Below are 27,159 nucleotides of genomic sequence, written 5' to 3' on the forward strand. Positions count from 1 at the left end.
CAAAATGCAGGACCGAACACTTGGCCCTATTGAAACTCATGCCGTTAACCTCAGCCCATTGATCCAGTCTGTCCAGGTCCCTCTGCAGTGCCCTTCTCCCTTCTGGCAGATCAACACTTCCTCCCAGCTTGGTGTTGTCTGCAAACTTACTGAGGGTGCAATCAATCCCCTCATCAAGATCATCAATGAAGATGTTAAACAGAGGCAGCCCCGGTACTGAGTCTTGGGGGACACTGCTCATGACCGGCCGCCAACTAGATCCAACTCCATTGACCATGAATCTTTGGGCCCGGCCATCCACCCAGTGCTTCACCCAGCGGAGCGTACACCCATTCAGACCGTGGGCAGCCATCTTCTCCACAAGAATATTATGGGGGACAGTGTCAAAGGCCTTACTGAAGTCCAGGTGGACCACATCGACACCCTGACCCTCATCCACTAAGTGGGTCATCTTGTCATAGAATGAAGTCAGGTTTGTCAGACAGGATCTACCATTCGTCTATAATAGGTTATATCTTTCTCACAGAAGTTTCAGTTTAATTAACAGGAATTTTACCAGTAAATAGCAACTAAAATCCAAAGTGAAGCAATTCTTCAGAATTGAAAAAAAAAAAAAAGTTCATCTTCCAATGAAACCATGTGGTAACAGCTCCAAATGAGTTGAATTAATAGTGCTTTCACAAGTGTAGTATTTATACGAATAAGCAAAATGTAAATTTGTTGAATTCATTTTCATTGTCCAAGGCAGAGAAGAGTAAAAGCTTAAATGACAAGGTGCAGTCAAATGGCAAATTATACATCTATCATTTTAGTCTCTGTATTGTCGTTAATGAATTTGATAGAGTTTGCTTAATCATTGCATTACAAGGTCTGTTATTTAATCCCTTAGGATTATATCTTCTTAGAGCCCGTTCTCTTTAATGTTTTCATCAATGACTTGGATGCAGGACTTGAAGGATTAAGTGACTTTGTGAAAGACTCTAAAGTGGGAGGAGCTCTTGACTCTCTCAAAGGTTGAGAGGCCTTGTAGAAAGATCTCAGGAAATTGAAGAGCTGGACAATCAACTGCATGTTGTATAACAAGAGCAAGTGCTGTATTCTGCACCTGTTACAAGGCGCAGAATATACATAGAGCCTGGGGAACAAGAGGCTGTAGAGCGGCCGTACAGAAAGGGATCTGTGGGTTCTAGTTTATGGCAAATTGAATCTGAGTCAGCAGTGAGTCCTGACAGCCCAAGTGGCCAACTGTACTTTGGGGTGCACCAGGCACTGCACTGGCACTGGGCAAGGGGATGAGTTGTTGGGAAGTTGGTAAATGGTCTGTCTAGAGGGCAAGATATGTGAGCAGTAGGTGAGTCCCTTGGGTTTGTTCACCCCAGAGCAGAGGAGCCTGAGGGGTGGCTTCATGGCAGCTGCAACTCCTCACGGGGAACAGAGGGGCAGCATTGATGGAATGGCATAGAGCCTTGTCAGGGGAGAGTCAGAGTGGTTGTTAGCAAAAGATTCATCAGAAAGGTGGTTGGGCACTGAAACACACTCCTCAGGGAAGTGGTCATAGTACCAAGCCTCCTGGAGTTCAAGGCATTTGGAGTATACTCTTAGGATACATGGTTTGAATTTTCGATAATCCTCTGTGGAGATAGGAGTTGGACTTGAGTCAAGTTCATTGGGGTGGACTCTTTCTGGTGGTGTACAGCAATAGAACAAGGAACAGTGGGCAGAAACCAGAACACAGGAAGTTCCATTCACCAGTTCCATACACAACACAAGGAAGAACTTTGCTGTGACAGTGATGGAGCACTGCAGCAGGCTGCCCAGAGAGGTTATGGAGTCTCCTTCTCTGGAGATATTCAAGACCTTATGGATGCTTTCCTATACTGTAGGAAACCTGCTGAAGCAAATATATTGGTCTAGATAATCTCAGAACAGGACTTCCAACCCCTATGATTCTGTGATTCTGTGAAGTTGTACAATTTTTATCATACTGGCAAACTAAAGTCTATTGTTGGAGAGTCCTAGTCATTTTCATTGAAACTAGTATTTTAAATAAGTTTAAGACTATGTACAAAGAAATATTCTAATGGAAAAAAAATAGATCTTGTTCACTTGTATTTCGGTTTCAATGGGACAAACAGTAGATTTGTCATGGTTAGTTTTTTCTCTATTCAGATGATGTTCCATCATTTAATTGAAGTGTTTGTATCCTTTAACTTATCCTGTCCCTAGGAGGAAAATTAATCTTCCAGGCACTGAGAAGTAACCTGAGTAACCCTGGAGAGCAGGAAAATTGACACTAACCAGTTGAGACTAGTAGTAATCTCATACTGTGCAGAAGGTCTAAGAGAACAGTCTACAAGGTTAATGTGTTAGTACTTCAACACAATGTCCTAGGAAAAAAAAAAAAAAGGAGATTATTAACTCTGCTGGAGCCACAGGCTATCTTGGGTTTCTGCTGTCATTATGATGATAGAGATAGACTAAACAGACTTTCTCTTTTGAGTGTCTGTGCTCTGATGAATTATAAAGGCTCAAATCAGAACAGTGTTTGTCTATGAACTTAATGCAGTTAAACAGCAGTAGAGCAGAGGGATGTTCCCAAACTTTTCCTTCATGAAGTGTTTGTGTATTCAATTGTGTACTCTCCTGTTAGCAGAAGAGATAACTTTCTTTAATGTGATGCCTTCCTAGCATCAGAAGGACAAACACATTAGATTTACAGTTATTACAATTGTGTACCAGAGCGAGTCTGTCTTGAAATTGCAACAAAAGTTTATATAGAAGAATAAAAAATTCGGGTCCTCAAGATTACAGATCTTTAAGGAGAGTCGAGAACAGAGAAAAATAAAATTCCACTAACAGGGAGAATAGAAATAATTAAAAAAATCCATATCCTGTTTCCTGTCTTAAGTACTGCATTGTTTCAGCAAGAGCTCTCAGTTATGGAATCTAAAAAAAAAAAAAAAAGAATATTGTAATTCATTTTATTCATTGTGTATGTGATGTTGCTAAAGGAGATTGTGAGTGGTGTTGAAATTAAATGTTACCAGTATTCTAGTGACATCAGGAATCTTTTGAGTTAGGAATTGAGAAGAACTCTGACCTGGGTAAGTAGGCTTATTTCAGTCCCATGAAGGCAAGGGTGATGGAAAGGCAGTTTTATGCAGTTATGTTACTGGGGAGTTATAGGTGGAAACTATGACACATTGATCCTTTTGTCATAGCTCCCATCTATACATTGTCTGTAGGCCTTCAAAGAAGGTCTCCATAGTGCTCCATTACTGGCATGTTGTTCCCATTTATCAGAAGTTGTTTGTTGATAGCATTCAGGGAGACTGTTGCCTGACTAAATAGAATTCCCTGTGCAGTATGTTTTTATATCACTTACACTTTTATTACTATTTCACTGAAACCTGACCACTTCTAGAAGTACACCTGCAGTTATCACAAATCATAGTGGGAATATATTTTAAGCGTTCCTATTTAGCTGCTTTTTGTAAATGACTCTGCATGTTCCTGCTGCCCAGAAACTTGGAGAGCCAAGCTGGTTGCTGCCAGCTCCAATGTGAGTGACAAGAAACAATGACTTCAGCTAAAAAGTGGATGAAGTTACTTTTTTATTGTAGTAAATGCTTTTCCTGTCCTTTCCATCTCCTGGTGCAAATATTAAGAACAAGGCTAATTTTTTCAGGACTCTGCAAGATTTCTGTCTTTCCTTCTCTTACTTCATACACACTTCCATGTCAGAGCCATTTTGTCAGACTGCCCCTCTGCTACCATTCATTGCACAGCAACAGAACGTAATGGAATATTGACAGGAATGTTCCACTTCTACTGCCATACCACCAACATCTACCTGTGATGTCATGGGCCAACATGTTAAAGTAAAAGGCATTGCTTTTGGAGCAGCCCTTTTAGCTATACTTTCATTTATTTTGAGCAAATATCAAATCAAGCCTTATTTCCATTAAGCTCCGGAAAAAATAATATGAAATATAGACTGAATTCTTCAGTTCCTTCCTATGCAAAGCTACTTCATTGATTTGTTGGAGATTCCATACAAGACAGCTGATCAAGCTTATAAAATAGTTCCCAATAAGAATGCAGAGTAAAAGTATTGGTCACAGTGTCTGAAGCTGTAATAAAGTGTATATTCCTCCCAGGCAAGAAAAGAGGGAAAAAAAAAGTTCAATATGTATTATTCATTTGGTGTTTGCAAATATGTCATGAGCATTTAATTTTAATCTTCTGAAAGTACTTTTAAGGAGGAATTGCTCTACTATAACAGTGTAGTGCCATTTATATTTTTATATATTTCCATGTCTAAAATAAGATTTTTACAGCAATGGGAAAATGTATAATAAAACCAATTTCACCCTGCATAACCAATTACCAAAGTATACAGTTTTAACATTATTTATGTGGAATACATTTTGTTCACTTTTTAATTTTTCCATGAATAATGATATTAGATGTTATTAGACAGTATCTAACAAGGATAAATTAATTGGTTTATTCCCCCCCAGTAAAAAATAAAAAACTGCTACCAATTATTATTGGCCAGATCTTTGCCAATCAGTGTGGGATGGCACACACATAGCCCTCACTAAGATCTGACTTTTTTTCTTCAATGTCCTTCAGTACCTAAAGGGAGTCTACAAACAGGAGGGGAATCAACTCTTTGAAAGGGTAGATAACTGCAGGACAAGGGGAAATGGTTTTAAGCTGAGGGAGGGGAGATTTAGGTTGGATGTCAGGGGGAAATTCTTTACAGAGAGAGTGGTGAGGTGCTGGAACAGGCTGCCCAGAGAGGTTGTGGATGCCCCGTCCCTGAGGTGTTCAAGGCCAGATTGGATGGGGCACTGGGCAGCCTGGTCTAGTATTAAATGGGGAGGTTGGTGGCCCTGCATGTGGCAGGGGGGTTGGAGATTCATGATCCTTGAGGTCCCTTCCAACCCTGGCCATTCTGTGATTCTGTGATTCTAACCAAATAATATGTAGATATCAAAAGGGAAAATAAAATTCTGAAAAAATTCTGTTAGTATAAAAGCCAGAGGTGAAATCCATGTATTACTTAGTTTGGCAAGTCTCTCTTGAAGTCAAAAAATCAAAAAATTTAAATGACAGCATAAGATAACCAGATGCCCCTTTAGATAAATGGTTGCATCCAAAAGACTGTAATGTAGATTCATTATTTAATTTTGGAAAAAAAAAAATTTGCTATTGAATTTCTCATGCACAAAACAGGTAACCACTTTATCCTCTTGATTTGCTTTATTTGAAATAAATGAATGAAAAAATAAGAATTTGTCATCGTCCATGGCACTTTCGAAAAATGACCTAGCTTCTCTAGAGGCATTAACTTGTATCTCTGGTTGATGCTACTGATGCTACTGATGCTACTGATGAAGAGAACTGCAGACTGAAAAATGCATCTTTCCAGTTGTACATAAGAGCAATGAAGATAAAAAGGTGGAAGAGACCACAGATTTATAGTGTGGAACAAGATGCTGGTTTCTCATTTCTTCTTTATGTTTTGCCTTGTTTGTGTGGTCATAATTATACACTGATTACAGCTAGAAAAAGTCTCTGTTGTTCTCCATCCTGAATAGTAATTACTGCATTGCTGTGTTTCAGTACCATCCCTTTCTTTTTCTCTTTTTGAACATTATCAGATCTGTTTTAGATTTTAATAAGCATTTGGGAAAAAGAAATTTAAAAATAGTGTTTAGATTTTTTACAGTGATGATCATATTGTAAATTACATATTGGCTATTATATATTACTAAGTAATTTAGTTTAACAAAGGATGCATATCTGTAAGATTGGAGAATGTTAAAATGAGAGGCAGACTACAGATTCTCTGAGTTATATGACTTAGCTTGTGTATGAATTTCTGTATCTTCAGGTGCTCTCTCTTCAACTAAATGAAAATAGAGAATGTCAGAGCGAGTCTACTGAAAGGAAAGAATCAGTGTACTGTAACAGAAAATAGTGCAGTTTGTCTTAAAGTAAAATTCTTGTCATTACTCCTCTGACATTCTTGTAACACCACAGATTTTGAAGTAAAATTGGAGGGGCTGTATAAATTGACTTCCTTTTGAACTTAGTTTAGCAGATTAGGTCAGTGCCAACAGCTGGCTTAAAACTGATCTTGGCAAAATACATTTTGGCTTTTCTTTCTGTTTTTTGTCAAAAAACTCCAGCCTCATGGGAAAGAGTGAAAATGACTGGTTATACTATTCTGACAGTAAACAATACAGTACTAACAATAAAATGCACCCAACTTGGCAACATTAAGTGTATTTTAATTCTGTATGTCATGTGTCCTTAAAGATGGAGACATTTAACACAAGATCAAATCTACAGGTATTTTCCATGCAAGTCATTTTCTTTTTGCCTTGACCTGTTCTTAATTATCCAGGAACTCAGAAAGAAATCAACGAAAGACCTGTTTGGATAGCAAGAAGCCTTGCTATCCAAACCTGCCTGTTGTGTCCGAGACAAGACGAGGCAGGGAAATAGTTCTTGGCATCACTTGGCAACCTATTCCAGTGCCTCAGCACTCTCACTGTAAAAGATTTTTACTCTCTTTGAGCTTGAAGCCATTTCCCCTTGCTCTATCGTAGCAGACTCTGCTAAAGAGTCTGTCCCCTTCTTTCCTTTAGCTCTCCTTTAAATACTGAAAGGCCACAGTAAGGTCACCTTGGAGCCTTTTCTCTAGGCTGAACAGCCCCAGCACTCCTAGCCTGTCCTTGTAGGAGAGGTGTTCCATTCTGTGGATCATTTTTGTGGCCCTCCTCTGGATTTTCTCCAGCAGGTCCATATCTCTCCTGTAGTGAGGACTCCACACCTGGACACAGTACTCCAGGTGAGGCCTTGCAAGCACTGAGTAGAGGAGATGGATCACCTCCCTCACCCTGCTGGCTATACTTCTTTTGAGTCAGTCCAGGACACAGTTGGCTTTCTGGGCTGTGAGGGCACGTTGCTGGCTCATGTCCAGCTTTCCATCCACCAGCAACCCTGTGGTATTTTTTGTCAGGGCTTTGCTCAATCCTTTCATTCCCTAGCTTTTATTGGTAATGGATGTTGCCTTGACCCAGGTGCAAGACCTTGCATTTGGATTTGTTGAACCTCATGAGGTTCACCTGGGCCCACTGCTCAAGCCTGTCTAGGTCCCTCTGGATGGCATTGTGTCCCTCTGGTGTGACAACCACACCCCACAGCTTGGTGTCACCAGCAAACTTGCTGAGGGGGCACTTGACCCCATTGTTGATGTTACTGATGAAGATATTAAAGAGTATTAGTCCATGACTGACCCCTGGGAGACACCACTTGCCACCAATCTCCATCCAGACATTACGCCATTGACCATCAGTCTCTGGACTTGATCCTGCAGCCAGTTCTCATCCATTGGAGAATCCACCCATCAAAACCATCTTTCCAAATTGGAGAGAAGGATGTTGTAGAGTACCATGTCAAAGGCCTTACTGAAGTCAAGATAGATGACATCAGTGGCTCTGCCCTTGCCAATTGATGCAGTGACACCATCATAGAAGGCCACTAGATTGGTCAGTAAGATTTTCCCTTGGTGAAGCCATGCTTGTTCTCCTGTATCACCCGTCCTTGCCTTCCTTGTGCCTTAGCAATGCTTCTAGGAGGAAGGCACAGTGGTGAGACTGATAGCTGGATAGAGAGACTGCACGTCATCTCTTGGGAGGCTGTTCTGCTGCCTGACCATTATCATAAGAAAAATGGTTCTTCTGATCTAAACTTCTCATTTCAATTTATGCCAATTATTTCTTGTCCTCGCACCATGCACCATTGTGTAGAACATGGGCCCATCTCCTTGTAGGCACTGGGAGCTGCTCCTCAGCCAGGTCAACACTGAAGCTGTATGTTCTCAAGGCTGGACAAAGCCATCTCCCCCAGCCTCTCCTCACAGGGCAAGGTCTCAAGCCTTCTAGATCTCTTTTTTTTCTCTCTGCCAAGTCTTCTCCAGATTGTTGATGCATTTCTTACATAGAGGGACTTAAAATGTATTTATATGTCTAATGGACTGGTGAAACACTGAAATGATTTTGAGGATTTGTCTTCAGTCTATAAGCTAAAGTTTATGATACAAGTTATGAAAATAAGAAGAAATGAAACGGCTTTGGTAACATGAGATCAAACTGTGCTTGGTAAATTGGAACATGAACTGCACGTGATTGTGACATTTTATGGAGGAGTTCTGATTTCTTCAAAAACGATACCTACAATTGTAAAATGTATTGTAAGGAAGTAGGTGGGAGCAGTGCAATTTTGTTCAAGATCAGGGGGAAAATCATTTTTTACCAGCTTTAGGTTACTGTAATAGGCTTATGATATTATGATGGCTATGAGTAGTGGTATTCTCTTTCAGCACAGGAATCAGAATATCTACAAAGCTCTCTCCTTTCTCATTTTACTTCAGAGAGCCAGAGAACAATCAAACAGATGCTCACTGTCTTGCAATTACAGTGATGGGTATAATATACTGAAGATGTACTTTTTTGGATGTGTATTGTCAATATTAACTGAAAAAAAATGAAGCTTCAGAATCAGAATACTGTTATAACATTGTGAATACAGTGAATTGCAAATCTGAAGACTCATGCTCATAACAAATAACAATAGGGGTTTTGCTGATGGAAGTATGTAAAGTGTGACAATTTGAGTACATTCCATTAAGAAAAAGGTGATGCTTAGACAGTAGTTAATATGTTTATTACGTTATAATTAGTGGTGTTTTAGCCCCTAAGGAGGCAATTGATACTCTGTATCTGAAATGGTTCGCGGTATGTACCAGGGAACTTCAAGACTGTGATTGTCAGTTTTGCCCTGGTGAGGACAGGATATGTGTAACTGTAAGAGTGCTGGAGCAAAACCCCTAATGTCCCTAATTTAACAGTGAAGCCTATCAGTTCTAATTAGTTTGTGATTAAAGAACTAGCAATGGGAGTGTAGCGTTGGCAGGTAAAGTGTCTTCCTGTTGTAGCCTGAAATCCCCTTCCAGAAGCCAATTTCGTATGTGCCATACATGGCATCAAGCAGTCCATTAACTAGTTGCTTACTTCTAATTTATGGTGCTTTTATTTTTAGCAGGACCTGAAAAACATCATTAATTAGAACGATGAGTAAATTACAAATTTCAAATGCAGATTTTCACCTGTTCCTTTCCTTTCCTTTTGATTGAGTTTAAAAAATTATGAATTATGAGTTAGAAAACCCCTAACTCTTGACAGCGAAAAGGCTTTCATTAGGTGAGACTACTAAATGCTAGACCCCTAAAACTGCGTGAGATACATCCTACCCTAAGCAACCAGTGGCAAAGGAACACCAAAAATTACCTGGTAATTGCTGTGAAATCATTACATTGGAGCATTTAGTTGAAGTGGACATCTACCATGCGTTGCAAATATATATTTAAATTTTCTACATACTCAAGCTATCAAATATTTATTTCAGAAATGGCCCTGACAGAATGTTACTACCCCTTGGCTTGGAAACTTCATGCCACACCATCACACATAGTCCTTATTTGATGCAGGAGCAGATCATTCAGCTCAGGTTTCCAGTAATCATAGGAGAGACTCCTACATAAAGCCCTGTCCATTAACTGAGCTGAGAAAGTCTTAAATTCCTGTGGAAGGATTAGTAACAAGTATTAATGGGTGATGAAAATAGAATAATAACATCTCAAACTGATAGTCTTTCTTTGTTAAATAACTGACTATGAACTCTTTGCAGCCTGCATTAGTTTGCTTTCGTGGAATTTCTCATCAAACTGAAGGAAAACTCTTGAACTAACTCCAGTCAATAGTCATTAAAATAAGTAGTTCATATGTTACAATTTTTTGGGCCAAATCTTGTAACTTAATTCTTTTTTTTTTTTTTTTTTTTTTTTCTCCTGAAAAGACTCCTATCAAATAACCATAAATACTTAAGAAATCTGTGTGCTTGGATGCCTCTGTTTATACTTCCAGCAAATGGTTTCCAATTACAAGAAAGGCCATTCCCTACCAAGGTCTCAATCAAGTTTGTAACTAAAAATAATAATCCTGAGGACAAAAGTCCCTAGAGTTTCTAGTCTGAAGCTTAAACTTAAAAGCTCTCACAGTCAATAAGCAGAGGAAAAATTTTTATACGTACGGTTGCTATGCACCTAAGGTCTTCTGAGATTAAATACTGACAGACAATGAATAAATTCAGTTGCTTGTACTGAAGCTTTTCTGAACCTGATAGCCATTGCTGTAGGCTTTGTAGTTATACACTGAAGTCTGCATTAGAAGTTCTCACATCCTTTGGGGTTTTAGAGTGATATCAGTTATTTCCAGATATGTGCATTGACTAGTACACCAGCAATTGCTTCCCCATAGTTTGAAATTCTCATGGATAATCTATGTTAGAAAATGTAGGCTCTTTCTGCATGCTCACCTCCAGATTTGAAATGATGGTTTTATTTTTTTTTTAAACTAGAGAAATTTAGCAAAATATTTTGTTGACTGGTCATACCAAACCTCACTGGTATACTGACCCTATTTTGAAAGATAAATAAATTCATAATTTCTCCAAAATGTTAGATTTTTGCTTAGTAGGTTGTAAATGCCTGGAGGAGTTTCCTAGGCTACCAAAGTGTATGACTTAGTTGCTGAGAAGTTATCAAATGAAAAGGATAGAAAACAATGGCAAATTTTTATAGACTTTATAGAGGTAGGATGAGGACTGAAAAATGGTTCCACAAATGCTTCCAGTAACAAATGTTATTGTGTTCTTTTAATTGTTATTATTAGTGAAAACACTTATATTTATGGGCAAAGAAATTCAAAGTAGAGTCAAAAAGTTTGAGCTGACTTTGAGACTTAAGGTCTGAATAACATTTAAAATATATCATCTTTGATCAGGTAGTTCTTAGATCTCTGCATTAGCAAATAACAAGCAAGTTTTCTCCTTCATTTTCCTGTTATTCTGTTCAGAAAGGTCAAATGAAAAGGTTGACCTGCTTTAATTATGACAAACACTTCTTTTTATGATCTAAGTTAATGGATTTTTTCCTGTACAATTTTGATTTGATCAAAAACCAAGCAAATAAGATTTCTCATTTACAGATGCAACTGATAACTTTTGTGGCTGAATTTTTTTTTGTATATTTATATATACATATATATATATATTTTTTTTTTTTTTGTAGAATTTATGGAATGGTAGTTAGCTCATGGTTTTACATTTGCAGCTGATTGTGTAAATATCTATAAAACCTGCAAAATTGTGGAATTATAATGGTTTGATTTGGAAGGATCTGTTAAATATCATCTACTCCAACCCTTCTTCTGTGGTCAGGGTCCTCTTTCACTATGTCAGGTTGCCTAAAGCCCCATCTAAACTGACTTCGAACACCTCCAGTAATGAGTCATCCACAGCTTCTCTAGGCAACCTGTTCCAGTGTCACGCCAGATTAATCATGACAAATTTCTCCGTTATATACATTGAACGAATGAATCATAGAATCATAGAATCACCAAGGTTGGAAAAGACCTAAAAGATCATCCAGTCCAACCGTTCGCCTATTTCCAATAGCTCCCACTAAACCATGTCCCAACACAACATCCAGCCTTTCCTTGAACACCCCCAGGCTCGGTGATTCCACCACCTCCCTGGGCAGTCCATTCCAGTGCCTGACCACCCTTTCTGAAAAGTAATACTTCCTAATGTCCAGCCTGAATCTCCCCTGCCGTAGCTTGAAACCATTCCCTCTGGTCCTATCACTGATGACACGAGAGAAGAGGCCGACCCCCAGCTCACTACAACCTCCCTTCAGGAAGTTGTAGAGAGCAATGAGGTCTCCCCTGAGCCTCCTCTTCTCCAGGCTGAACATTCCCGGCTCCTTCAGCCTCTCCTCATATGGCCTGTGTTCCAGACCCCTCACCATCTTTGTTGCCCTCCTTTGAACACGTTCCAGGGCCTCAGTGTCTTTCTTGCAGTGAGGGGCCCAAAACTGGACACAGTACTCGAGGTGCGGCCTCACTAGTGCTGAATATAGGGGAACAAATGACAAATAGTTTTGCTAAATTTGACAGTGGTTTACTCTCCAGGCATAAAATCTGGGGAAAATCTAATAGGACCTACTATAAAGTCAGATGTATTAATTTCTCAATACTGGAATTCTCTTTTTTATTCAAACTCCTGCAGTGTTTTTTTTTCCCTGTATTACTGGAAAAGGTATGTGCTTTTATGTTGTCAGATGTATTGCAGTCAGAACCAGTACAAATGAATGGAGGTCTGCCAGACCACAATTTTTTGGAGGGCAAATATCTTCTTCCAATAGCATTGATAATTCTCTGCCTGCAGTTTAAAAGCTGCAGTCTGTTGATAATACAGACATTGAACTTTTTGAAATGTTATATGTAACTTTGAGTTTTGTCCACACTAAATCATATATTCCAACAGAGGCAGTTCCATTAATACTTAGTACTGATATACCTGAAATAGAGATTATTTATCCCACTGTATTTTTTGTGCATCTTTTGATTAACATGTGAGGCATGGCTCTTACCTAGATTTATGGAAACCACATCCAATAATGTCTAATCATTATGTGATTGCTGTCAGTGCTTCTTAGTGAAATATACACATCAAAGCAAATCTCGGATCAACAAGACAGTATTTTACACAGTATTGCCACTGTCAGATGTAGTAAACTAAAATCTTAAATGTTTGAGAGTTCTGAATGTCTGCACTCTCCAACTTTTTATACAGTGTTTCAAGGAACTACAACTAAGCAAAAACACTAAGTAAAAAAGGGAAAGTTTTTCACTGTGGTAAGAATATTCAAATTATTGTTAGAGACTCAGTGCAGAGAAATGAGCAATGCAGCTTCATTTTGTTGTTTGAAAACATTCTTGTGAACTTCACACAGCTCTAAGAACAAAAAGTACCCACTCACAAAAAACAAAACAAAAAACAATGTGACCAGAATTATAGTTTATTTCAACTTGGGTATATAAAGGGCTACTCTAAAAGTAATGATGTCAGAGCCAGATGCTGGTGGTATGGCAGTAGAAGTTGAACCTTCCTGCCTATTGTATTCCATTGTATGTTGTTGCTGTGTGACAGATGGCAGCAGAGGAGCAATCTGAAAAAATGGCATCTGATGTGGAAGTGTGTGTGAAGCAAAGGCGTGGCATTAAATTCCTCCTTGTGGCAAAAATTGCACCCACTGACATTCATCAGTGTTTTCTGAATGTTTACGGAGACCAAACACTGGCTGTGAACACAGTGAGGTGGGGATGTGTTTCAGCAACACTGACAACGAAGTGATAGCCAAGCCACATTCTGGATAGCCATGCACAACTGTCACACCACGAAATGAAGAGTGTCTCAGTCAGCTCAAATGTGTGAATTGTTGGATTATGACCAGGGAACTGCCTACAGAGCTGAATATTGGCTTCAGTGCTCTGAAAACAATGGTTACAGTGTTGCAATATTGCAAAGTTTGAGCTAGGTGAGTCCCGTGAAGGCTCGATTGAGAACATAAAGAACTCTGTATGCAAGTTTGTCAGGATCTGTTGAACCAATATGATTGAAGATGGCAGTTTGCTGGGTCACATCATTACTGGTGACAAGACATAGTGTCACGCTATGAGCTGGAGTCAAAACAGCAGTCCACAGAGTGGTGACAAGTCAGTTCCCCATTGAAGAAAAAGCTCAAGATGCTGCCCTCTGTGGATAAAACTGTGCACTGTCTTTTGGGATAGGAAAGGGTTCTATTTCTCCTGCAACCTGGACAGACCAACAACTCTGACTGCTACACTGCCAGTTTTGGGTGGACTGTCCTTCAACACCCACTGTATAGTATGGATTTGATGCCTTCTGACTTCCATTTGTTTGAGCTGATGAAAGATGGGCCATATGGGCAATATTTTACTAGCAACAATGCTGTCATAGCAACTGTGAAACAGTGGGTCAACTCTGCTGATGCAAATTTTTATGAGTGCGGCATTCAGGCTCTTGCTGATCACTGGTGAAAATGAACCATGATAATGGTGGTGACTGTGTTGAAAAATAGCATTTTGTAGCTGAGAATTTGCTCTATTAAGTATTGTTCTTGTGCTCTTTGTATCTGTTGTTCCCATGGACATAAATAGGAGGCATTACTTTTGGAGTGACCTACATAGGACTGTGCACTATTTGTGTTTTGCTGAAACAAATTTTTGATTTACTGCGAAGGTTAGGAAAAACATTATGGTGTTATCCATGAAAAATGTCTATGTTCAGGAAAAGTATTTTTCCTTTAAGTGCTCCATTTAAAAAAACAGGCTAAGAAAAAGATGTAGTTTCTCATTTAAAGTGAAGTTAAAAGGAAAGTTAATGGAACATGCTGACTTACTTGAAATATTTTTTTGCTATTTTCTGTTTACAGTGTGCTTGAAAATTGTGAGCCCTCTTCTGGGTAGGAACTATTTTAAAATCTCCACATTCTCCGAGGTAGGGAGTGGAAAACTGGTTTTCATTTTCCCTCTCAGACCTTTGCCAATTGGTCCTTCCATATATATTTTTGAATATTTAATTTTGGTGAATTGGCTTGAACCATAACCTTTCAAAAATTACATCAGCAACCAGTTCACAGTATCTCATCTATCAGTCGTTGAAGAATAGAGTCAAACTTTTTCATTTCACTATCATTGCTTTTACATTCTCAAGTTCTTGTTTGGAATGGCTGAGAAAATAGATACAATCCTTAACTTACTCTCTAAATTGCTTTCTAAACTGACATTGTACTATTGCAGAATAGCCACAGATTTTTTGAGGCTCTCTGCAGACTAACAATGCACAAATCAAGCATCACTGTTACCATGTGGCTACTAGAAAGCTCAACTCCTCCACCATAATAGTACATCATCCCCTTGAATTTCAGTAACTGGAGATGATGATCTCTATTGCGTTATTTGTTCTGGGAGATCAAACTGTCTGTCGTGTGTGAGGAAAGCCACTGAATAATCAGGGAAGACTGCAATGGTAGCTACATGCACTCCTTGTGCTTCCTGCTGAGACTGTAAAATGGCTTAGAGTTATAGATGACAACTTTCTAAGGAAAAACTAATGCTACAAAGATGGGTTCTTACAAACCCTGACAAGTAGAGAACTATCATGCCTGAGCTAAGGACTGCCTGTGATTTAGCTGTGATTATGATTGGCATGCAGGGAAAGATCAATCTCAACACAGTAATATTTATCTTTGATATTGTTTGCTTCCAAGTGCAGCTTAACTAAAACTGTTTTGTGAGCCAAATAAAGGAGGCAAAATGTAAAAAATGTGCATTATAACTGTGAACTGACAAAATGTTACTAGCTATCCAACATCCAGACTTGTAAACAGATGAGTCTGAAAAACGTAATAAGAAGTTGCACAGATGCACCAATTGGCTTTACACAGTAATTACTCTTGAGCATATAACAAATGCCAGTAAAGGGAAACTAATAGAATATGTGTTTCACTGGTAAGCATTTTGTGTATTATCATTTTCACTAATCATTTTTATTTTCACTTTCTGCTCCCAACATTACTCGTCCTCCCACTATTAGTCCAGAGAGTGGTAATCACAACAGTCCTTAGAAAAGCATATTTCTTGCTTAGCTCACATGAGAGGGGACAGGACAAAAAAACGGATGGCACTGTGGAAGGGCAGGAGGAATACAAACTCTTGGAAAGGGATTTTTTCCTTTTGGTGGTGAATTCATAGTTAGGAGATTCCAACCATTCTGCAGCAGAATTTCTGTCACTGTAAAGCCAGTTATTCACATTATTCTGTTCTAACTGAAGGGTAAGACATACAAGCCTTGTGTTGTTTTGTGTCTTTTTTTAAATTTTTTTAAATTTTTTTATTTCTGGATAAATGATGATTTTTCCAGAAATTACTAACCCTAAGAGTAAGGTCCATAAGTCAAGTAATAACAAACATCACAATAAATGGATTAAAACAGTGTAAATGGAAATCTGCTGTTGCAATTTTCTCAAATGAGCTTTTCAAGCAGAAGTCTATAAATAATAGTGCAAAAAGATCAAAAGTATTACATTAAAATTGTCAGGTTAGTGAAATAAATGATGTAGCCCTACCAGATGATAGTGACAAAGTAATTTTCATTTCAACTAAAAGAAACAGGCATTCTTTATAACTTAGATGTGAGAGTTTTCAGAGTGCTGGCTGCATGTTTTCTGAGTGTTAATATTGATTTTTTATAAGCTTTGAAGTATCAGTACCGAAAACAGTGGAAGAGTGCTTGCAGAGAGCCAGTATTTGAACTGAACATGAAAGGTAGCTGGCCGATTATGCTCCAGTCAGTCTTAAACAAAACAAAGATAAAAATGATAACAAAGGAGATTAATTAAAAAACAGCATGGACACCAGTAAGCACTGAAAAATCAGAATAGATATTTTTAGGTTGATTAATAAAAGTGATAGTTCTTGTATACAATTCCATGAACGCTGAGCGTTGATTTTGAGTAACAATATAAAATGTTAGAAATCAAGATGGTTCAAATGAAAGTAGTTGAAAAATGGATTGTTGACAGACTTCAAAAAGGAATATTTCCTTCAGTTGGTTAATGATTAGGGAAGAAAGACACCTCCTTGAAACATCCAATTTCCCAAGTGGGGCTCTAGTTATGTGTCTTGTCTTTTTTGTCTCTGACTGCACTCCTTTTCTAAGCTTAGAACCTGAAATTATTATGATTACTCTGTCATATGTTTTACTTCCCAGGATTAGGATCCTATTCCCTTGTACACTGCATCCCCATACCACAGATTTTAGTACTAGTGGTGGTAATGGTGATGAGGAGATGGTTGGACTGGATGATCTTATAGGTCGTTTCCAACCTTGTGATTCCATGATTCTATGATTCTATGATTTCTGTTATCCTAACTGGACCCCACCTCCTGTGTCTCAAGCTGTCCAGTACGTGAAACCTTTCTTAGGGGGCTTCAAGTCTGGAGTATAGAACCAGTTGTTCTATGCTATGTTTTTAATTTTAAACTATGGTCTTCAAGTAGCATAAATTAAAATTTTAGCTATGTATAAAGGGTGTAGTTTTGAAAACATAGAAGTAGATATGCGAGTTAATGAAGGTTGCAATTTTATACAAATTGTTTCAATAATACAAACTGGAAACCAAAAGATTGGTAAGACAAAATGAGTAATATTGATGAGAAATATAAAGCAAACTGGGAATTTCTAGAACCACTGCAGTTAAAAATCAAATTAATTAACTAAATTTCCCTATATCACAAACTGTGATAATTTGTATATCCAATTTTGCCTTATCTGTAATTGTTTTTTATTTATTCATAAGACAATAAGAAATAAGAAATCTGCTCTGCGCTCCTCCTGTTGCCACTGGCATTTGCAAAAGAATTTCATCTACATGTGCTTAAGATCAATATTAAAAAGCCAGTCTTAAACATAGGTGAATTGTATAGCCCTTATCTCCCAGCAGATTAGTCACTTGTTGGTGAGATCAACAACTTAAGTTTTGGTTGCTTTATATCCCACAGGTGATTCCACCCCCCAGGTATGAATTCATTGTTTTAGCTCTATTACATTAATCTTTATTTATTTATTATGTGGTGTAATTAAATTTTTAATTAAGATACAATTTCTTGTTGTAAATAAAATTGTTGTGTTCCCTGAAGTATCTTGATTCCCTATTCATGCATGGGGAATTGGTGATGTCAGTGCTGCTTCTTCCCTCGTAAACTTATCTACCTAATCTACATCTCACCTTATGTTCATTATCTTTCCCTGCTATAGCCAAGTTCCACCATTCTGAGCAGCAAATGATTATTCATGCTGTACAGGAACTACCAGGAGCAAAGGGGGAAATGATTACAAATTATAGCAACAGTACCAGCTAACATAGTCTGGCTTGTCACTCCTGCTCAGGAAATACAAGAGTAGCTGTGGCAACATTCTCCAGGCTCTTCTGGGATCACTGATGATCTCACTGCAGGATTTCTGAAATAGATTTCAAATAAAGACCGCCAGGAGCAGTTGACATTTCTCCTGGGCTAGTGATGCCTCATTTCTCCTAGCTCTTCTCCAGCTTAAGATGATAACACTAATACACTTAGCTATGGATGTTATCCATTGGTCAGGGAAAGTCTCAACATCTCGCTGTAATTCCCCACAAGCCTGCACTTTTCAACAGTTGGATTGGAGGACCTGCTAGAAAATATCGTGTTATATTTACTTGAATTTCCTTCGTATGGAAATCAGAGTACAGAGGAATGGTGTCAGGACAGTTCTTGTCTCAGTTCTTGGCACTGTGTCAGAAGGTATTAAGTTCCTGAATTCAAGAGTTGTAATCATCTTCCCTAACAATGCAGCCTCACTAATTCCTTTTGGAGTAAAAACTGTGAGATTAGAAATTGAAGTGATCATAAAAAGTCATTAAGGAATTTTGTTAATGAGATGTCTGGTTACACTCTTTCAAGTTGTCCTTGTGTTCGTGTGTGTACGTGTAAGCATGCTTTGTAGAGCTCATATGTAATGTAATCAGATATAGCAGACGCTTAAGCTGATGAGTTCTGTTCATCTTTATAAGTTTTGGAAACAGAAAATGAAGAGAGACTTCAAAAAGAAATAGCACATACTTCACTTTGTTGATTTTAGTTTGTTTTGTGTGTGTGCTTTTTTTATTAAATTATTTCTTTGTTGTTGAAAGCAGAGACTTCTATTGCTTTTTCAGATTGCTAGATTTGAAACTGATAATTCTGTGATGTTGCTCATCCCCTCATAATTAGGGAAACACATTCAGTGGTAATATATTCATTTTTAATCTGTAATTTATATGATAAATTAGTTTTTGAGAAATTAGTTCCTGTAATTTATACGATAAATTATTTCTGAAGAGTAAAGGTGAAATGTTATACTGTAGAGTAAGTTTATATAAATCCTGTGTATGCTTAAACTACAGTGAAATGCAAAGGACTGTATTACTCTTTTTTTTCTTTTCATAAATTTTTACCACTTAGCACAATGTATTTGCAGAAATATTTGCAGCGTTCATGACTTTATGACTTAGCACTTATTGCAGAAGATAATTTCTTTCTGTCTTTCACCGGCCCTCCACCTTTCTACATACATCTTCTTCTGTCTGATGTGTGAGGGGAATTGTATTTGGCTTGGAAACAAAAAGAGGTGTATCACCTTCAAACATATTCTGTCCTGGCCATCCCACTTAGAGTATGAGGAAACTCTTGGGAACGCATGTGGGTTATTGACTGCTGTATGCCTGCAGCAGTTCTGTAAGCCCTGCCCTTCACTTCTTGTCTGGTAGTCTTAACCAGGCAGGAACAATTAAGGGAGGGATCCTGAGCTGTGCCTGTCAATTACTGTTGAAAGCTAGTTTGCAAATGAAGTAATTTAATAGAGTTGCAATCTCACTGAGCCATGTTCTTATACCCTGTCATGTCTAAGCAGTGTGTTTTAAGTGCAAATTTCAGTATGTGCAAGGAAATGTTCTTCTGTTTGCTTGGTTTCTGTAACATCACACAATTTACTAATTAACATACATCACACAATTTACTAATTATCATAGAATCATAGAATCATAGAATCACCAAGGTTGGAAAAGACCTAAAAGATCATCCAGTCCAACCATTCACCTATTCCCAATAGCTCCCACTAAACCATGTCCCTCAACATATTTACTTGTCCCTCAACATAATTACTTGCCAATCATTAGATAGTGTGCCTTGTAAAATGTCAATTGAGTAATTTGTGGTAAGTTACAAAGTTATATGCTTTCCTCTCATAGTCAGTTATGGGCAGTGCAAGAAATAAGGAAGTTTTCTTTTCTTTTTTTAACTGTCTCATGAGGAGAAATAACCTTGGTTTTAATTTTGTGTTTACTGAGTCAATGGAAGCTTGGCTGTAGACAGCAGCAGAGTAGACTTCAAGCCAAAATCTGCAGAGAACATTTTCTCATTGTAAAAGAAAATGTTAAGCCTTAGAAATCAATGGCTGAATTCACGTATAGGGCATGCTGGTTGTTTGCCTAAAATATAATTTTCCTGGACTTTATTTTTAACTTTTCCACTTGGTGCTATCACTGCTGAACATAAAAGGTATGTCTGGATTTGCACATATATGATTAATGTGGGCAGTCCCTGCAGAATCAAAATCTCATAATGTATTGATTTTCTCTGTATACCCACTGTAGGAAAAATATTCCTGTAGGAAACAGCAGACAGTACGTAGCCCTCAACGTGAAACATAATTTACTAATAAATACAGGGAAAAGTCTCAGAATAAGCACTTTTCAGTGTGGAGACAGATGGCCACATCACTTTGTGAACGTTTGGCTTTTTTTTCCCTGACATGCTTAAATAATCTTTATCAAGCAGTAGACATAGATAAAAATCGAGGTAGCCTTAAATTTATCTAAAATAGAATGACAAGCTACTGTAGAAGTGTCCTATAAATAACTACAACCAGCTATTGAATGAAAGTCAGTAAGCTGTGGAGCAGATTTCTACTGGATTGTAGAAATACATATACATATATATTTCTTGTAATGAAATGCTCTGTCCTCTTTCCTAACCCAGGACTCAACATAACGTTTATATACTTGGCACAACATACAAGGATTAGAGGCAGAACCAGATGGTCATACTTTAACTTGTCTTGTTTATTTAGGTGATGGATAGCAGACTCCTGACTTTACCTATTTGTCTGACCATTATCATTTATGTTCTTCTGTGGATTTCTGCACACACTTGGACACAAATAGAAGTAAACAGACTCTTTTTCTCTTTATTCCTTAGGCTTAGAAAGAATTGCAAGAGATTCAGCCTATGAGCAAGAAGGAAAAGTTCAGTTTGTAATTGATGCAGTATATTCCATGGCCTATGCACTACATAACATGCACAAAGATCTCTGTCCTGGATATATTGGTCTGTGTCCAAGGATGAGCACAATTGATGGTAAAGAACTACTTACCTATATCCGAGCAGTAAACTTTAATGGTAAGTTATATGTACTCTTTTTTTTTTTTTTTCTACCTTCTTGTTCTTTAAATGTTTCAGCAGTGTTTTCTTCTATATATAGGGTACTTTAAGGCACAGTGGAAAACACAAGATTAGAAGCAGTTCTCATTCAGTCAGAACTGTGAGTTTTTCCACCTGCTTTGAAACCCCAAGTGTATTTTTCAGCTTAACATTAAGCTGCTCCCACAGGATGCAGATGTTAAAAATAAGAATCTGTCAATCAAAATATTTCAGTGAAAAGCTGCTATTATTGAAACAAGCTGAGGACTCATGCAGTCCTATTGACAGATTAAAATCCTTAGATGGAGGTTACTCATGTGTTTACAAGAGAATGAATTGAAAATATACCCTTTTGAAAATTGCATTCTTTTGAAATTACTGTTAACAATTTCGTTACATAATTGAATGGTGGAATTTTCTTTCAGCTTGTGTGTTTAAATCTCAATTAAAGGACTTATAGAATTTACAGCTTCTTTTCCTTATCATTGTTTTCCACTCAGTGATGTAATCAGTTTTAACACAACTGCAATATGCATTTTTAAACAACAGTACATAATATTCTGTGCAGCTGGGATTTGCTGCTGGAGAAATACAGTTACTGTTTCCCATGCTGTCAACAGTAGCAACCAATAAAGAGCAGGCTTAATTTATGAATGTAGAATTGAAAAGGGTAGAACATACTTGATGGTGAAATGAAGTTTTTGAAAACTTAAATTGTTTTGTGAATTTCATAGCTGTTGTAGGCTATATTTCCCATTATTTTACAAGGAAATTGAACAATGTTCTTTGCTGTGTTTTCCTTTTCTTTCTATTCTTTTTCCCCTATGTGGCAGGTAATTCACATGCTAGCAATGCCTTATAACTATAGAGAGAAGCACTGTCTATCACAATTCACTCCTGTGACCTCAGCTGCCAGCCTTTTGAAAAAAGCACAAGGTCATTTTGAATTTAGCTTCCAAGTGGAAGCAATTTTTTGCTCTAGGTAATGTAGCAGACCATTTGGTTTATATGAATATTGGCTGTAGTTCACAGTTTGTTTCGTCTTTTAAATTTTTCTTCTTCTGCAACATTCATAAAAGGGGAATCCCTGTCTCCAGGAATACAGGAGAAAGATGGAAGGAGTTAAAATGATTCTTTAAAGGATGATTTTAAAGAAAACTTGGAACAAAATATGTAGCTAACAAATGGGAATGTTGCTGGGATGACAGAGGTAGGCAACATATTGTAAGGTCTGCAGTGATAATTATCTACATTTCTAACACATATGCTTTTGAGTCTGTGTTATTAAAGTGTAAAGAAAGCTATCAATTTTCATTTGGTTAGCATGAAAGATTAGCATAAAAAGATAAGGTGTACACACTATATAAAACCTTTTCCTCCCTAAAGATTGTTGTGCTTCATCAATAACTGTCTTGATTTCACTGGCTGACTATTGAAACAACAAGGGGAGATGAAAGGGTTGGATTGAGCATTCTGAACACTAATGTAAAAGGATGCTTTTGAAGTAGCAGTCTTTCAGTATCTAAAGGGGGGCTATAAGAAAGAAGGGGATGGACTCTTTAGTAGGGTCTGTTGCAATAGGACAACGGGATATGATTTCATACTAAAAAGAGTGGATATTTAGACTGAATTTAAGGATTTTTTTTTTTTTTTATGATAAGGGTAGTGAAGCACTGGAACATGTTGTGCGGGGAGGTGGTGGATGCCTCATCACTGGAGAGACTCAAGGTTGGGCTGATGAGGCTTTGAGCAACCTAATCTGGCTGTGGATTTATTGCAGGGAAATTGGACTGCTTGACATTTAAGAGTCCCTTCCAATTCAAATGCTTCTGTGATTTCTGTGAAAGAGGGAAGAAGAAATAAAAGAAATACTTATGTGATTTTAAATTTCTGTCTTGTGGGGTGCATAAAATTTTCTCTGTGTTAGGCTAGTCCTTGTTATGTACTAGTGTACCAATTTTTTGTGTATATCACATGATCCAGTACTTCCCTTTTTGAGGTCATGAACTGGGAGGCATTATCAAAAGACAGTCTTTGATCCTGTGCCTTTTCCTATAAAGCTTAAGTTCCTGCTCCTCAGAAAAGCACTGTAGCTGTGTCTGACTTGGTTTGCAGAGATGAATAGGTACGCGGGTTGCTAGACCTCATGTAGTGGGAGATGATTGTGGTGCTGCATGTTAATTTTGACATGAGTTCCAGGTTCAAATCATCAATAATGTAGTAGTCTAAAAGTGAGCTGATACATGAAAGGGAAGCCCTGGCTTTGAAAGCCATTCAAGGTAACATTTTTCTGTCCTAGTAATAAAAGGATCACAGCACTGCTGAAGTTGGCAGGAACCTCTGGTGATCTCCTGCTTAGATCTGGTTCAGCTGGCTCAGGTTGCTCAGGACCACAATCTGTCAGGTTTTAAATACATCCAAGTGTGGAAAATGCTGCAAAATTTTCTCTGAGCAATTATTTTCAATGTTTGATCATCCTCACAGTAAAAAGTTCTTTTCGTATGCTTAAACAGTATTACCTCTGTTTTAGAATTAAACTGCTGTGCTTTAGGGTTATAATAATCCTTCTTAACCAATATAGTAATGAGTGGGTGCAACTGCAATTGATATGTTCCTACGTTTAAGTCAGTGGGTTTCATATCACAGATTGTGACCTGTGTTATGAAGGACACCTTTCTGTCTTATGGAGAGCCTTTGCAAGGGGAGGAAAACATGCGTATCTCTGGTTATTGGAGTTATTGCTCTGATTTTGATTGCAAGCAACTGCTTTGAAATGTCTTGATTTTTATTTACTCTGTTTATTCTTATTTACAAAAGATAAAGAAGATTTACTCTCCTGAAGGATTTACTCTCCTGAGTCTGTGTAATATTCCATGATACCTTCATGACTAAAGAGTGGTAATAACCACCAGTGCAACCAGCATACTGATATAACTGATATGACATTTGCTTCTGCTTGGATATTCTTCTGCCAGTTCTATGTTAAGTACACAAAATATTCAACTGTTCAGCAGTAGAAAGGAACGGAATTTTATTTTCACTTGAAATTACTGCTGAATGGAGTCTCCTATCTTACTATTGCCTTTGTTTCTCCTAAAACAACTATCAAAGCATAATGTGTGTAAACAATTGATTTTCATTTACAGTGGGCATTTTAATTATTAATTTCAATTCATAGAGGAAGAAATGACTACAGTGTAATTTTGCAGCCTATTTCAGTGTGTGTAGAAATTATAAGTACATTCTACAAAGACTCATGTTTACAAGCCAGTGCACTGAGGCATGGTCAACTTACATCACTGTGTTCTTAGTGGTCATTTCCAGCTATTTGTTCAAAGAATACTTAGAGATATCAGAATTTTCATGTTCCTTCTTGTCTTGGTTTCTCTCTGGCAACAAATGAATATCTTGTCACTCGATGGCATCCTTTTAAATAGAGGCACCATATTTGAAAGATCTTCCCTGCTAGTTTTTGTATTTAAACAGCATGAGATGTTTACATGAAATTGGTGTTTAGTGTTTAAAATTACCTAAAGCAAATATGTTTTTTGTAAATTAGGTTTATAAATAGTAAATTGTCATGGTTTAATTGTGTCATGACTGAGTAGATCTCCTTTCATATTTCTAGTGTGTTCTTACTGTGATTTAATTTCTCTGCCTACAAATAAGCACAGGTTTTCTAAGAGTTTTTACCCTAGCATGTGTTGAGGTTTTTTTAATGAGAAATGCTCATCTTTTATCAGTAATGAGACCTGCATTCATAGTGGCTGGAGGTGTTTCAAAGTGTGGTGCTGTTTTGTTGCTGTTCTATTCATTTGTTATTGTTGGTGGTGATTTTTAATTAAAAGATTTATTGTGCTTTTTCTTGGATAGGAATAAACCACAGAGTGACAAGATTGATCAGTGTCAGCCTTCCTTGTTGTCCCACTTCAGATGATCAGAATTCATGGTTGAATCCCAAAACAGAAGTCAATACTCATATATATTGTACATTAAGCATTAAGCATAAAACTCTTTCGTTCTAGATAGAACGATTTGTAGTGAATATATGGTGCCATGTAGCTGTTTTATGCCTATCTTTAGGCATATATTTTTATTTACATTAATACACTGTAACAAGTTCAAGGAAAAATACTTAGTAAATGTCACGCACTAAACCACAGTATATTTACATCCATTATGAGTCTTTCACTAAACTTGAAAGTAAGGGCAAAACTTGACCTGTACTTTCATACAGGCAAGCAGGCATCCATCTAACTGTCTGCCTATCTATCTATCTATCTATCAGTCTATCTGTCTGTCTATCTATCTATCTATCTATCTATCTATCTATCTACATTGATAGTCTACATATCTTGCTGTGGCATCTTTCCTGGTGAGGAGCTAGAAGGGAGCAGAGAACAAGTGAAAACAGGTGAAAGCTTCTACTGGCTATGCCTAGATCAATGTCCGTTTCTGCCAGAGTTCACTGCAGCATCACTTCCCCCTTCTGGTGAAAAGGAGACGGTAAGTAAATCCCAATTCTGATTGTAGCCTTTCCTTTAGTCTTCTCTGGGACTATGTAAAATAACTGTGTTTCTTGCTGGGATTTTGTGACAAATTTACAGTAGTACTGGGCCACACTGACCAGAGATGTTACAGAGTCTCAATCCTCAGAGATATTCAAAAGTTTTCTCTAGCTGTTCCTCCTTGTAAGCAGAGGGATTAGACTAGGTGATCTCCAGAGTTTCCTTCTCACTTCAGCCATTCTCAGATTCTGTAGCTCAAACTGGACTCAAAATAAAGAAAAGTAAGCACTCACCCTTGCTTTAAGCATTTTAAATGAATATATGTTATATTTATTCTTCTGACACTAATTTCATAGCCTGTATGGATTTGTTGCTCTTTGACGCTTTTTGTGTTATAAATCTGGTAATCAAATGCCTTTGAGAAAAGACTGGTTTTGTCTGCATGCACACGAAGCCCCATCCCCATTTAAAAAGCAAACATACAAAATTTCATCCTAAAAAGTTAGGATGGTACCAGACAGTGAGAACATCAGGCAGACTTAAAACAAAGCATTGACAATTATGTAGAACAAATTAATGATCATTGTACACTGTAATATACATATATTAGTGTACAATGATCATTTATTTAATTTATTATTATTATAAAATTATATTTAGCATATATATATAATATAATTATATATATATTAATTATAAAATATTATATATTATATATGTATAATTCCCCCCCCCACCCCGAAAGCATTATCTATAGAGGGCAGTTTTTAAAAAAATGAAGATTTGAGTTCCTCGTGGAGAATTTTAAACCCTTCAGAAAATCATTATTTTGGGATCAGCTATTTACCAAATTCATCTCCTACTGCTATCTTCTCTGAGACATTAATCTGATCTTGACTTAGTAGTCAGCTCAGACAGTTTTAAATGTTTTCTTCAAGAAAGCTGACACCTCTCTATTCTTTCACTAAGTACAAAATTTGCATTCTCAAATCATTATTTATCATTAAAACAGAAGCTTTAAAGTGGGTGCCCTTTGAAGTTGACATGTTTTGACATTTTTAAGGTGTTAAGCACAATAGAACTAAATGTCCCACTTAAAATGTACAGGAGCTATGCTCCTAATTTATTATTTTTAATTAAGTGCTCAAGTCTACAGCTACAGATAGAGAAAAAACAACTTTTTTATATATTTGAACACATCTGTGATTTTTAGTTAAGAATATTGTCAGTTCATTATTTAGGGACTTGTACTTTCAGAAACACTTGGCATCATGTAATGCCATGTTCTGATTATTATTATCCTAATATATTGTTTCCAGTGCCTTTGTGTTAAATTAAAAAAGGAATAGTTACTTTTGTTCATTTCTTGCTGGCGATGATTTCAAATAAGTTCTGTTTTGTCATGTTAATTATTGTAATGGTATTAATCCAGGTGGCTGTACAAGAAACTGAAATAGCACAGTGGTTTGAATCACTCTGAAGAGGCTTGTGTAGCATATGGTTATAATATGTCTAGTGGGCAAAGCTCAGAGCTGCTATGATTCTCAGATACCTCACAAATCCATGTGATTCAGAGCTTCTGAAAATGT

At 37.3% G+C, this 27,159-nt stretch overlaps 1 protein-coding gene across 8 annotated transcripts in view; it reads left to right on the top strand.

Moving 5' to 3' along the window:
* The window catches only part of GRM8 (glutamate metabotropic receptor 8), a 329,240-nt gene that overhangs the window by 193,808 nt on the left and 108,273 nt on the right, over positions 1-27,159 (top strand). For all 8 annotated transcript variants that reach the window (XM_048937591.1, XM_048937089.1, XM_048937011.1 and 5 more), the window contains one exon: positions 20,841-21,041. In XM_048937591.1, the coding sequence (XP_048793548.1) occupies positions 20,841-21,041 (201 nt within the window). The remainder of the gene's footprint in view (positions 1-20,840; positions 21,042-27,159) is intronic.

This window comes from Lagopus muta, chromosome 1 (assembly GCF_023343835.1).
Source record: "Lagopus muta isolate bLagMut1 chromosome 1, bLagMut1 primary, whole genome shotgun sequence".
Classification (NCBI taxonomy): domain Eukaryota; kingdom Metazoa; phylum Chordata; class Aves; order Galliformes; family Phasianidae; genus Lagopus; species Lagopus muta.